Source organism: Vulpes lagopus, chromosome 13 (genome assembly GCF_018345385.1).
Source record: "Vulpes lagopus strain Blue_001 chromosome 13, ASM1834538v1, whole genome shotgun sequence".
NCBI classification, from domain to species: domain Eukaryota; kingdom Metazoa; phylum Chordata; class Mammalia; order Carnivora; family Canidae; genus Vulpes; species Vulpes lagopus.
In genome coordinates this window covers 10851116-10865860 of record NC_054836.1, presented here as the reverse complement: position 1 = coordinate 10865860, position 14745 = coordinate 10851116, and the positions used below count along the sequence as shown (strand labels likewise).

The 14745-nt window shown below is 40.8% G+C and overlaps 1 protein-coding gene across 13 annotated transcripts in view; it reads right to left on the bottom strand.

The window, feature by feature from the left end:
- Positions 1–14745, bottom strand: part of OBSCN (obscurin, cytoskeletal calmodulin and titin-interacting RhoGEF) — a 125478-nt gene that overhangs the window by 91454 nt on the left and 19279 nt on the right. For 12 of the 13 annotated variants that reach the window (XM_041727528.1, XM_041727535.1, XM_041727531.1 and 9 more), the window contains one exon: positions 2169–2444. The exons of the other annotated variant lie outside the window; for it this stretch is intronic. In XM_041727528.1, coding sequence (XP_041583462.1) covers positions 2169–2444 — 276 coding nt within the window. The remainder of the gene's footprint in view (positions 1–2168; positions 2445–14745) is intronic. 13 annotated transcript variants of the gene reach the window in all.

Sequence of the window (14745 nt, the reverse complement as noted above, 5' to 3'; positions counted from 1 at the left end):
AGAAAGATGAATGGATAAAGAAAATGTGGTCTATGTATAAAATGGAATATTACTCAGCCATTAGAAATGACAAATACCCACCATTTGCTTCGACGTGGATGGAACTGGAGGGTATTGTGCTGAGTGAAATAAGTCAATCGGAGAAGGACATACATTATATGGTCTCATTCAGTTGGGGAATGTAAAAAATAGTGAAAGGGAATAAAGGGGAAAGGAGATAAAATGAGTGGTAAATATCAGAAAGGTAGAGAGAACATGAGAGGCTCTTAACTCTGGAAAATGAACAAGGGGTGGTGGAAAGGGCGGTGGGCAGGGGGTGGGGGTGACTGGGTGACAGGCACTGAGGGGATACTTGATTAGATGAGCAATGGGTGTTATGCCATATGTTGGCAAATTTAATTCTATTAAAAAAAATACAATTCAAAAAAAAAAAAAGACATTAGGAAGGCAAGTCAGCATAATGTCCAGAATTAAACAGAGAGAGAAAAATAGTTAAAAGGCAGCAAGAAAGATGCATACAAGACATGTAGGGAAACACAGAAAGGTCGAATAAAATGTTAACCAATTTCAGACAGAAAGAGAGATGGGACAGATCAGAGAAAAGCCAAGCCTATTGTTAAGGAGAACATAAACCCACACATTCAAGAGGATCTGCAGCCCCAACCAGTTTGAGTATAAAGGAAACCACACTTAGGTTCATCAAAGTAAAAGTATTGAAAGCCAGAAGCAAAAACAGTATCTTAAAAGCAATAGAAGAAGAAAAAATTTTTTTAATTTTAAAAAGGCAACAGAAGAAGAAAGAAAGAAAGAAGGAAAGAAAGAAAAGAAAGAAAGAAAGAAGAAAGAAAGAGAAAGAAAGAAAGAAAGAAAGAAAGAAAGAAAGAAAGAAGAAAGAAAAAAGAAAGAAAGAAAGAAAGAAAGAAAGAAAGAAAGAAAGAAAGAAAGAAAGAAAGAAAGAAAAGAGAAGGAAGGAAGGAAGGAAGGAAGGAAGGAAGAAAAAAGATCCTTGAAGGAACATAACAGATCTGACAATTGATAGCTTAAGAGAAAATATGGAACCCAGAAGACAATGGAATATCTTTATTTTTTTTAATCCACCAAGAGATTTATGAGTTTCATGTCACTGTAAGTGATTTTTAAATCACTGACAATTTTCTATGTATCACTTTTAATGCATATGTACTTTCTTTTTTAAATTTAAATTCAATTTGCCAACATATAGCACCCAGTGCTCATCTCATCAAGTGCCCTCCTCAGTGCCCATCACCCAGTCACCCCACCCCCCCACCTCCATTTCTGCCACCCTTTGTTTCCCAGAGTTAGGAGTCTCTCATGGTTTGTCTCCCTCTCTAATTTTTCCCGATATCTTCAAAATACTAAAATATGCGCAGTTGACACTTAACAACATAGGGGTTAGGGGTGCTGACTCCCCATGCAGTCAAAAATCTGTGTATAACTTTTGTTCCTCTGAAATATAACTACTAATAGCCTACTGTTGACTGGAAGACTTACTGATGATATAAACTGTCAACTAACACACACTTTGCATAGTATATGTATTACAGATTGAAGTAGGCTACAGGCAAGAAAATGTTTTTAAAATCGTTAGGAAAACATTTATATACTATACTGTATGTATCATAAAAGTGGACCTGTGGAGTTCACATCCCTGTTGTTCAAGAGTGACTGTATTTACATATGAGGAGCTGCTACAATGTAACTTGATACCCAGAGAAAATAGCCCTCAGAATTGAAGACAAAATAAATGTTTTCACATAAGCAAAAAAAAAAAAGCACCAGAAGACGTGCATAAAATAAATACTGGTGAGAGTTCTTCAGGCAGAAAACATAAATAAATAATCTCAGAATATTGAGCCCAAATCCTGGCTCAGTTTTCTGACTGTGTGAACTTTCGCAAGTTATAGAATTTTCTTAGCCTCATGTTAAAATGTGAATTATCAGAATTCCTCCTCTGAGGTTGTTGCAATATTTACACAAGTGAAAAGACAAAAAGCACTCATAAAATACAGTCAAGGGCATGTCATTAATACCTGCTGACTGCTCCATAGGAAATTTTGTGAAAAAACAGGCCGCTAGACATCACCTGCATATACCCCACCCCCTGATAACTACCCTAAGGAGCATAAGAAACACCTCAAGGCACCTACCTGTGACATCCAGGCGGAAGGACACCTTCTGGCGCCCGGCCTCGCAGCTGTACTCCCCGGCGTCGGCCCGCCCCGCCTGCTGCACCACCAGCCTCCTGCTGCAGCCCTGGGCCTCCACGTGCACCCTGGAGCTCGCACTCAGCTTCTTCCCGTCCTTGTACCACGTCACCTCGGTCCCGGCCTGGGCCACCTCGCAGCTCAGCGTGGCGCTGCCGCCTGCCTTGGCCTGCACCTCACTGCATGGTGGCTGCTCCTTGGCAAACACCGCAGAGGGCTCTGGGGACACAGAGGGACAATCAAATACCTAGAATCAGATGAGGGTCTACCTTCTGGATGCCAACCCCAGGATGCCTCGGCCACAAGCCTGCTCTGCTCCTAGCACCCTCTACATGGAGAACCCCACACTCTAAAGACACATAAAGCAAGGAATTGCTTAGTTCTCAGGATGTGAAGACAAGTCAAATAATTTCCAGGTAGATGAGTGTTACAATTCAGGATTTGGCATTTATCATCTGTGATCCCATAACTCTCCTAACCTATGGAGGCATACCCTATTGCCTGCACGTCAAAGCACAGGTATTTTCAGGGAGAATTTCCTGTGCACTGTCACCATCAATGGATTACACCCAAGTCACAAGAACACAGACACAACTTCTAATTCAGCCTGTAGATTCTAGCAAGCCAATCACCATCCTCATAATCAAACCCTGGCCTTAGGACTGGGCATCGTTTTTATCAATTTACTTCTTTGCCTTCATGTCACATTACTTCTAGGACCCACTCTGTCACTCTAGACTAAATTTTTTTTCCTTTGAACATATATTCATCAGCAATTTTTTCCAGCTAGCTTTTGTGAGTGGTAAATTCTCTTCATTAACTTGCTGAAAACATCTTTATTTCACTCGAACTTTTGAATGATAGTTTAGCTGGATACAGAATTCTAGTTGACTGTTCTCTTCCCCCAGAACATTAAAGATGATCTTCGTTGCCGTTGACAAGGATAACTGTCCTCCCATTGATCTTTGTTTTTCTGTGGTTCACTAGGATGCATATAGCTGGGAATTTATTTTTCCTACATTTCCCATGATCACTTGGGAGTCCTGAAGCTTAGCATTCACATCTTCAACTGCTGCTAAAAGTTCTCTGCATGATGGCCTTCAGACTTTTAACTTCTCATTCTCTCCAGTCTCTCCTAAAAGTCCTTTTGGACATACACCTGGCCAACTGCTTCTCTTCTCTACATCTGTCCTTTTTTTTGTTTCTGTGTTCCACTCTGTGTAACTTCTCCTAAATCTATCTTCCAATTCAGTGATTTTTCTGTCTAATGTGTTTTTATTTCTTCACTAAGTTGTTCATTCTGAATGCTGTGTTTCCCAGTCAAGAAGCTTCACTTGCTGCTTCTTTGAATCTGCCTGTTCTTATTATTATTTTACTTTTTTCTTGCTTTTTCAAGTCTCCCATATTACTCATCTTCAGTGTGCTGCTTCATCATCTGAGGTCCCTGGGGGGTCTAATCCCAATTTTTTCTGTGACTTCCAACTCTCTTCTATATAGGATTGTTCCTCCGGTGCTTAGATACATTTTATTGTGAGTACATCTGATGTGGCATCCTTTGCCATGTGGCTCTGGTGGTGGGGTAACCCTCCTGGTACTCTTACCATTGCCAGGCACTCCAGGACTACCACTGGCCCGGAGCCCCATTTGTAGGTTAACTTCTCAGTCTGGGGTCCCTAGTATTATAAATTGAAATCTCAATCCCAAGTGAGAAATAGTTTCCTATTTCTTAGAGGGAACTTTTCCCACCTGAGCCAAGGAAGATGTACAAGTCCCCTGTGACCTCCCTGGGCTGCAGGAGATTGCTCTTCTGGTCCACTTTTTCTTTAATGATGTAGTTCTAGAAGGTTTCCATCTCTTTATGCTGATCTCCGCTCCACTTCCTATTTGTTCTCATGCCTATTTGCAAGCTGGTAAGTCAGACCCAGGTCCCTGGGACCCAAACTCCCCACAGCAACTGTGCACCAACTCATCATCCACTGCTTTAGTTTCTTTAGTGCCTCCTCCTCTCTAGCACCTCGAAATGTCCCTTTTTTTCTCCTTGCCAGTCCATTAAATTGACCTGACTTTGTTACATTCTGCCTAACATTTTGAGATGTCCATAGTGGGAGAGTTTTCAAACTATAGAAGTCCACAGTACTGCTGGAACCTGAAATCCAGAGGGGGTGCTTTTAACTCTACCTTTCCAATTTCAACTACTAGAGACTCTGCTTTGAGAACACCTCTCTATTTTCCCAATAGAAGTCAATGAAACTCTTGATTTTGGACCTGCACATCAAAGCATAGGTATTCTCAGGGAGAATTCTTTATGTTATATCACCAAGAATGGGCAATATCCTTGAGTTACAAGATATTTAATTGAATTTTTAGTATTTTTGAAATGCACATAGCCAAAGTATAGACAGTTTTATTTTTATGCCTCAACCTGTATTTTTCATGGAGAAAAACATAAAGCATCCAGCTGACTTTCACCTGGGGCAGGCAGCTGGATGAAGTGATGATCCAACAATCTGCAGTGGCTAATAGGGGCTGTGATCAGCCTCCATGCCACTGGGTTCTCCCTCCAACCTTCCAGGCCTATATGGTCCCAGCTCCCTCAGGATCCCAGGGCTAGGTCCCATCATCACCCACTCCTTCCACAGTACTTCTTCCCCCAGTCCCTCCCACCACCAAAATGCCAACAAATCCTGAATCTCTATTCCCAGATCAGCATCAACTGAGTACCATGTCCAGACAGCCAACCACCCTCCAGAAATCCCAGGGTAGTTTGTCACCTGCTCCTCCCAGTGAATCTGCTCCTATCCACATGCCACATCTCAGATGGTGGCCCCTCAGTCTATCAGTGCTCAGTGTTCACCTAAGCTTGTAAGACTCACCTATGTCTACTGTTTCTCAGCCCACACCCACCTGAGCACCACTTCATACATTAATACACCCTCTCTGTCCCTTCAACCACCACCTCTATTTGACCCAGACACCTCCAGAGGCCAAATCTCTGCAATAAGATGTCTCCAGTGGCCAAACAGATTAAGTAGAGTCCACATGCTTCTTGTGGATGTGATGTTCACATGAGCTCCTGCCATATCTGCCCTTCCAGCCAATAACAGCCTTATTTCTGGAATCATGGCCTCTCTATAATTTTTCCACCCCTTCAGGCTACCACCAGAATTCAGCAAATGGATGAGTCCTCACAAGCACTACCATGTGAAAGCAGAGAACACCTCAACCACACAGCCAACCATCATCTTCAGCAATGGCCAGCTGGATACACACCTTTCAGACTGTATGGTGAGGCACCTGCCACTCATTCTGTGGCCCCAGATTCACCTGCATCCTCAAGATAAGATCACACCAAGTCTCTTATTTCTGATGTTCACTTCACAGGAATCCTCACAGATTAACCTTGAAGGAAATTGTGTCTCTTTGATATTCATGTCATAAAATCATTCCTCATCACACTGTGCGTGGGTATGTCTGTGTATATATGGGGGGTATGTATGTATGTATGGGTGTATGTCCATGTATATATTTATGTATTTCTATGCATGTGTTTAAATGTGTATGTGTGTATGTATATCTATGCATGTGTTATGAGAATATATGTTTAAATGTACATGCATGTATGTTTCTGTGTATGTATGTTTGTGTGTGTGTTAAAAGGTGTGCTGGGGTGTATATATGTCCATGCATGTGTATACGTGTGTTGTGAACATGTATATGTGTCTGTGCATGTGTGTGTGCACACATGAATGTATTTAAATTGCACACATGTATGTGTGTGCATGTTTGTGTGTGCTTGAGATGGCATGCCACTGGCTGTGCTCAGGAAGTATGTGGACTCTCCATAGTCACTCTGACTGCACAGCTGAGCCCACACCATGAGGCCCCCAGATACACAGTGGTTTACCTTCAAAATTGACCTGATTGAGTTACAAATATCACCACAAGGATACCTAGGATTTGTCCCACACTAGAAACACCAAAGTTTGGGTCCATCTACATAATTACAAAAAATTAGAATACATATTTTTACAAAAACACCTGTGGTTAGTCCCAGTTTTGGGCACAAATACTCCACCCTATCTCAGTCACCAAATATAGCCACAGGGCCATGGAGCTGGTTTGAAGGTTCTCAAAGTAAGCAGCAGCAGGCAGATTGGGGAGGAAAAAAAAAAACAGAATTCAAAATCCACCAAACAAAAGTGAGTCTACCTTTTCCCCCTTGTCTACACACAGGGCAGCTCAACATCCAGAAGTAGTCCCCCACTCTCCCCCACAGCATAGGGAAGAGAACCCCAAATGCTCAGAGAGAATAGAAGACATCTCATTTTTTCTCCATGTTCTCACACCCTAGCCCATGAAGATTAGAGACCCCTAGAACACTGGGGGAGGGTGAAGAACATTGTTCTCCAACCAAAGGAGAACCCACAGATCTTTCTTTTTTCCATCCTCCTACTGATGTATGTCGGACCATGAGAGAAGCAAGCACCAGAACAACATGCTTAGAGCTCCACCTTTCCAACTAAAGAACTAAAAAAGATGACAGAGGATCTAGAACATGACATTGTCCAGGAACACCAGGGCTCACCCTTGAGCCACATGTGAGTGGATCTGACCCCAACCAGCAGACCAAAGACTTTGAGCTCTAAAGGGGGGTATGGTCCCTGTCCAGAACTACACTAACCACTAGGTAAACACATTCAGGACAAACCCAAATGGCACTTCAGAGCCTCTGTAAACAAAATAACCCATGGGAGGCTGGCAGGAACCCATAGCTTGAACTCAACAAAGCTTATTTCCAGCTTAAAAAAAATCAACACTAGACATAAAGAAGACCCAGGGTTTCAAAATATAGTAATCAGTATATCCACAATGCCATCCAAAACAGTGCCCTAAAAAAACAGGAAACTCGCAGTTCACATGCTTGGGAGAAGACTATTAACAAATACCAATGTCAGAATGACACAGGTGCTGGAAATATCTGACAAAGACTTTAAAGCAGCTATTACAAAAATGTTCCAAGAAGTGAAAGCAAATACCCTTGGAAGGATTGGAAACACAGAAACTCTCAACAAAGAAGGACAAGATATAAAGAACCAATGTACCTTTTACAAGTGGAAAATAAAATAATGGGAATAATTCACTGAACAGGCTCAGTAGCAGAATCAGTAGACAGAAGAGCTACTGAACTTGAAGATAAGTCAATGAAAATTAAGCAATCTAAGTAAGAGAAAGAAAAGGAATTTTAGATAGAGCTTCAGGGATCTATGGAATGAAACTGAAAGGACTAAAATTCATGTCATTGATCCTATAAATAGAGAAGAGTATATTTCAAAAAATATTTTCAAGAAACAATGATTGAAGCCTTTTCAAATTTGGTGAAAAACATCAACCAGATTAAAAGAGCCCAGCAAACTGCAGACACAATAAACCTAAAGAAATCCACACCCAGACACACCATTTCAGAGTCACTGAAAACTAAACAACAAAGACTCTTGAAAGCAGGAAGAGAATACAAACACATGATTTTCAGGGAGACAATTTGAATGACTGAATATCTCATCAAAAAATAGTCACCATCAAAAGAAAGAGCCAGAATTCTGTATCCAGCAAAAATATCCTTCAGGAAGTAGACTGAAAGTCAGTAACAGAAATATGGAAGTAAAATCTCTAAATAGTTGGGAATCAAACAGTACACTTCTAAAAATACAGAAATCAAATTAGTCTGAAGGTAAATTAGGAAATATTTTAAACTAAACAATGAAAATAAAAACATATCAAAATGTGTAGGATAAAGTTAATACTTAGGGAGAAACTTACACCATTAAATATTTATAATAGACTCCTGATGTACCCACAGCTGATACACTGTCTATAACCCTGGTCACAGTCTCCTCTCTCTGAACCAGACACACGTGAATTTGGACCAGATCCTGCAGACTCTCCCTGACAACACCCCCACCCCCTCCCTCCTCTTCTCCCCTCTGCTCCCCTGTCCCTCAGGCTTTGGTTTCTCAAAAAAAAATTATAATAGAAAAGAAAAAATTTCAATCAGTAATCCATTTTTTTCCACCTTAATAATTTAAAAGCAAAATAAAGGGATCCCTGGGTGGCTCAGCGGTTTGGCGCCTGCCTTTGGCCCAGGGAGCGGTCCTGGAGTCCCGGGATCGAGTCCTGCATTGGGCTCCCAGCCGGGAGCCTGCTTCTCCTTCCTCCTGTGTCTCTGCCTCTCTCTCTCTCTCTCTCTCATAAATAAATAAATCTTAAAAAATAAAAATAAAAAATAAAAGCAAAATAAACCCAGAGCAAGCAGAATGAAAAGTAATAAAGATAAGAACAGAAAGCAACTAAATTGAAAAAATAGAGAAAATCAATGAAAACTATATATGGTACTTTGAAAAGATCAATAAAATTGATAAATCTCTAGCAAGGCTAAAAAAGAAAAAGGAGAGATGATCTAAGCTAACAGGGATGCCTGGGTGGCTCAGCGTTGAGTGTCTGCCTTCAGCTAAAGGCATGATCCCAGGATCCAGGATCAAGTCCCACATCAGGCTCCCTGTGGAAGCCTGCTTCTCCCTCTGCCTGTGTCTCTGCCTCCCTGTTTCTCTCTCTCTCTCTCTCTCTCGCTCTCGCTCTCGCTCTCTCTGTATGTCTCTCATGAATAAATAAATAAATCTTAAAAATATGTGTATATATATACATATACATATATATATACGCATATACATATATATATATATATGCTAACAATATCAGGAATGGAATGAAACATCACCACAGATGCCCCTGACATTAAAAGTATAATAAAGGGGGGATCCCTGGGTGGCTCAGCAGTTTAGCGCCTGCCTTTGGCCCAGGGCATGATCCTGGAGTCCTGGGATCAAGTCCCATGTCGGGCTCCCTGCATAGAGTCTGCTTCTCCCTCTGCCTGTGTGTCTGCCTCTCTCACTCTGCGTCTTTCAGGAATAAATAAATAAAATATTTAAAACAAAAAAAGTATAATAATAAAATTTTAAATAAAATATTTAAAACAAAAAAATATAATATAATAATATAATAATTATATAATAATATAATATAATAATAAAATTTTAAATAGAATATTTAAAACAAAAAAAGTATAATAACACTACAAGAAGCTCTATGCACACAAATTAAACAAACTTGATGAGACAGAACAATTCCTCAAAAATCACAAACTACTAAAATTTGCCCAAGAGGAAATAGGTAATCTCCATAATTTAATCACTATAAATGAAATGCTTTCAAAATTTAAAACTTCGAAAGAAATAAAAATTTAGGTCAGGATGATTTCACTGGTTTCATCAGGGAAATAACTAAAAAAAGAAATTTAAAAAGGAAGAGAAGGGGAAAGGAGAAAAAATGAGTGGGAAATATCAGAAAGGGAGACAGAACATGAGAGACTTCTAACTCTGGGAAACGAACAAAGGGTGGTAGAAAGGGAGGTGGGCAGGGGGTGGGGGTGACTGGGTGATGGGCACTGAGGGGGGGCACTTGAAGGGATGAGCACTGGGTGTTATGCTATCTGTTGGCAAATTGAACTCCAATAAAAAAAATTAAAATTAAATAAATAAAAAATAAAAAGGAAGAGAAATCACATCAATTCTACACAATCTCTCACAGAAAACAAATGAGAAGGGAGCCCTCTCCAAGCCATTTTGTTAAGCCAGCATTACTCTGAGGACAAAACCACACAAAATCATATATGAAAACTACAAACCAAAATTCTTCAATAATATAAATACAAATATACTCAACCAAATGGCATCCCATTGAATCAGAAACATGTAAAAAGAATAACACACCATAATCAAGTGGCCTTACTCTCAGGATTGCAAGGCTAGTTAAATATTTTAAAATCTAAAGGAGATGTCAGCAAAAATGGTAAATTAACAACTTTTCAAAAAATGTGTAAAACTCTCCACCATAAAAGCAATTAAAACCCTTGCAAAAATTGTTGGAATCACCTTTTTTTCAGGCTCTGGAAATTAACCAAAGGCTTATAGCAATCTATGGAGCATATATTCCAGGAAAACAGCTGAACAGTAAGATCATCAAGATTTGTGGTGTTTTAACCTACTGAATTTTCATACATGCCTCCCTATCGCTGGGGTAGTCTGGAAAACCAATAGTCCACAGTCACAGTGAAGAATGGCAGCCTGAGGGGGACAGAATGGGGCAAAAGCCCCATTCCCCGAGAACTGTCATTATTTGACCTATGTGGTGATTCACTAGAAAATTCCAGTCATTGAAAATATCAGTGAGGGTAACAACACATGAGAGACACCTAACTCAGGGAAATGAACAAGGGGTAGTGGAAGGGGAAGTGGGCAGGGGGTTGGGGGACTGGGTGATGGGCAATGAGGGGGGCACTTGGCGGGATGAGCACTGGGTGCTATGCCATATGTTGGCAAATTGAACTCCAATAAAAAAAAATTTTTTAAAAGGAAAATTCCACTCAGAAGACTGACTTCCCTCCTGCCTTCCTGCCTTCCTTTCTTCCTTCCTTCCTTCCTATCCAAGCCTGAACAGAAGCTCACTCAATGCAAATAGCCTTTTCCCCCAACAGCAGTTGTTGAAACCATCACAAGCAATTACTGAATATCATGGCTGCCCAAGGTGGTGGATATCAGTTGGGCAAACAACAGGCTAACTAAACAGCTTAAAAGGAAATGCTGTAGAATGATGTCCATAGAGAGCTATGGAAAGCTCTGGCACATTCCTAGAAGGTCATACATATACATACACTCAGGAATCACTTGAGAAGGTCCTAAATTCACACATTGGACTAATCTTGAGGAAGTGGAAGCATGACATAAGGGCAAATATGGAGTTGTAAACTGCCTGGCTAACTGGTATATGCATGCACCAACACCCATACAAAAGCCCACGGAAAAAATTGAGAGACTTACTGGTTACAGGCATCTAAAGTCATCACTGTAGCTGACCAATAAGCTAACCAATCAGAAATTTCAGTGGTTTACACAGTACAAAATGCAGACTCCACAGAGGTAGTTCAGAAAAGTGACTGAACACACAAACAACAGCAACAAAAACAAACAGCAAAAGGTTGGACAATATGAACTCAAGATCCCACATTATATTACTTAATATTCCACTTGTCAACAAAGAATTACATGACATGCCCATTACAGGAAACGAAGAAGTCACAGTGAGGTCCCTGAGAATGTCCAGATATTGTCTCACTAAACAAAGTCTTTATGTCAGCTGGTTTAAATATGTTCAGAGAACTAAAGGAAACCATTTCTCAAAAAATAAAGAAATATATGAGAACAATGTCTCACCAAATAGAGAATACCAATAACAAGATAAATTTCTTTAAAAAAAAAAAATTGAGAACCGCAAGAGGGGCAGTGGAGTTTCCAGTATCCCGGAGTCACTAACAGAGGAAGTGCACCCCGGGGTACAGTGCCCCACATACCACGGCCGATCTTGGTAAAGGGCAGGAGCGCATGTCCAGCGGGGCCTTGGGGAGAAGTCAGTCCATCAGGCAGGGGCTCCAGATGGAGGGGGCTGCACTCTGTTGCTTTTGGGAGCCGGGGCCCTGGGAGCATGATTCCAGTAGCACAGGCCCTGGATCCCAGGGCGCCGGGGACACAGCCCAGATTCCTGCATTCCCCCGAGACATGCGACGGTAGGGAGGACACAGGACAGCAAGGACTCTCCTGCCGCCAGATGCCCCCAAGCTGTGCAGATCAGTGCCCCACACCAGGAGCATCCAGGCCAGTGTGGACTGGGAGACTGTGATAGTTATAGTGGAAGCAGACTCCAGAGCTGGAGAGCTGGCCACCACCAGTGTTGTTGATCCTCCTGGTGTCATCCTGTGCCTGGGACGGAGCAGGGCCGCCAGAAGACAGGGGCCTCACAGGATAAACAGCTCCCACTGAGCCGTGCACCTGTCAGGGGGCCGGCATCTCCCCCAGGTGAACAATTGAGAATCAGCACAGCAGACCCTCCCCCAGAAGACTAGCTGGAAGGACAGGGGAAGAGCAAGTTCTTGGCAGAGCTGCTCTGGAAAGCTCCACGGAAAGTGGAGGCATTTACAGGGTACAGAACCAGAGGGTACCCCTCTCTTTTTTTTTCTTCCTTTTTTCCAGTACAACTCGTTTTTAGCCACTCTGCACTGAGCAAAATGACTAGAAAGAAGAACTCACCACAAAAGAAAGAATCAGAAACAGTACTCTCTCCCAAAGAGTTACAAAATTTTGATTGCAATTCGATGTCAGAAAGCCAACTCAGAAGCACTATTATACAGCTACTGGTGTCTCTGGAAAAAATCATAAAGGATTCAAGAGACTTTGTGACTACAGAATTTAGATCTAATCAGGCCAAAATTAAAAATCAAGTAAATGAGATGCAATCCAAACTGGAGGTCCTAACGATGAGGGTTAATGAGGTAGAAGACAGAGTGAGTGACATAGAAGACAAGTTGATGGCAAGGAAGGAAGCCGAGGAAAAAAAGAGAAAAACAAATAAAAAGACCATGAGGATAGGTTAAGGGAAACAAATGACAGCCTCAGAAGGAAAAATCTATGTTTAATTGGGGTTCCAGAGGATGCCAAGAGGGACAGAGGGATAGAAAGCATATTTGAACAAATCATAACTGAGAACTTCCCTAATTTGGGAAGGGAAAAAGACATTCAGATCCAGGAGAAAAAGAGATCCCCCCCTAAAATCAATAAAAACTGTTCAACACCTCGACATATAATAGTGAAACTTGCAAATTCCAAAGATAAAGCGAAAATCCTTAAAGCAGCAAGAGACAAGAGATCCCTAACCTTTATGGGAGATATATTAGATTAAAAGCAGACCTCTGCACAGAGACCTGGGAGGCCAGAAAGGGCTGGCAGGATATATTCAGGGTCCTAAAAGAGAAGAACATGCAGCCAAGAATACTTTATCCAGCAAGGCTCTCATTCAGAATAGAAGGAGAGATAAAGAGCTTCCAAGATAGGCAGAAAATGAAAGAATATGTGACCACCAAACCAGCTCTGCAAGAAATATTAATGAGGATTCTGTAAAAGAAAGAGGATGCCCAAAGAAATAATCCAAAAACAGGAACTGAATAGGTATAATGATGACACTAAATTCTATCTTTCAATAGTAACTCTGCACATGAATGGGCTTAATGATCCCATCAAAAGACGTAGTCCTTTTACAGACTGGATAAAAAAGCAAGACCCATTTATTTGCTGTCTACAAGACACTCATTTAAAACCTAAGGATACCTTACAGCCTGAAAATGAAAGGTTGGAGAACAATTTACCATTCAAATGGTCCTCAAAAGAAAGCTGGGGTACCAGTATTCATATCAGATAAATTAAAGTTTATCCCAAAGACTGTAGTAAGAGATGAAGAGGGACACTATATCATACTTAAAAGGTTGATCCAACAAGAGGACCTTAAATCATGAATATTTATGCCCCTAAGGTGAGAACTGCCAAGTACATCAATTAATAACCAAAGCAAAGACATAGATAATAATACACTAATACTGGGAAATTTCAACACGGCACTTTCTGCAAATGACATATCTTCTAAGCACAATATCTCCAAAGAAACAAGAGCTTTAAATGATACACTGGACCAGATAGATTTCACAGATATTTACAGAACTTTACATCCAAATGCAACTGAATACACATTCTTCTCAAGTGCACATGGAACTTTCTCTAGAATAGACCACATACTGGGTCACAAATCAGGTCTGAACCAATACCAAAGATTGGGATCGTCCCCTGCATATTCTCAGACCATAATGCTTTGAAATTAGAACTAAAACACAAAAAGTTTGGAAGGATTTCAAACACGCGGAGGTTAAGGACCATCATTCTAAAAGATGAAAGGGTAAACAAGGAAATTAGAGAAGAATTAAAAAGATTCATGGAAACTATTGAGAATGAAGATACAACCATTCAAAATCTTTGGGATACAGCAAAAGCAGTCCTGAGGGGGAAATACATCGCAATACAAGCATCCATTCAAAAACTGGAAAGAACTCAAATACAGAAGCTAACCTTACACCTAAAGGAGCTAGAGAAAAAACGGCAAATAGATCCTACGCCCAACAGAAAAAGAGAGTTAATAAAGAGTCAAGGAGAACTCAATGAAATAGAGACCAGAAGAGCTGTGGAACAGATCAACAGATCCAGGAGTTGGTTCTTTGAAAGAATTAATAAGATAGATAAACCATTAGCCAGCCTTATTAAAAAGAAGAGAGAGAAGACTCAAATTAATAAAATCATGAATGAGAAAGGAGAGATCACCACCAATACCAAGGAAATACAAACAATTTTAAAAAACATATTATGAACAGCTATACGCCAATAAATTAGGCAATCTAGAAGAAATGGACGCATTCCTGGAAAACCACAAACTACCAAAACTGGAACAGGAAGAAACAGAAAACCTGAACAGGCCAATAACCAGGGAGGAAATTGAAGCAGTCATCAAAACCTCCCAAGACACAAGAATCCAGGGC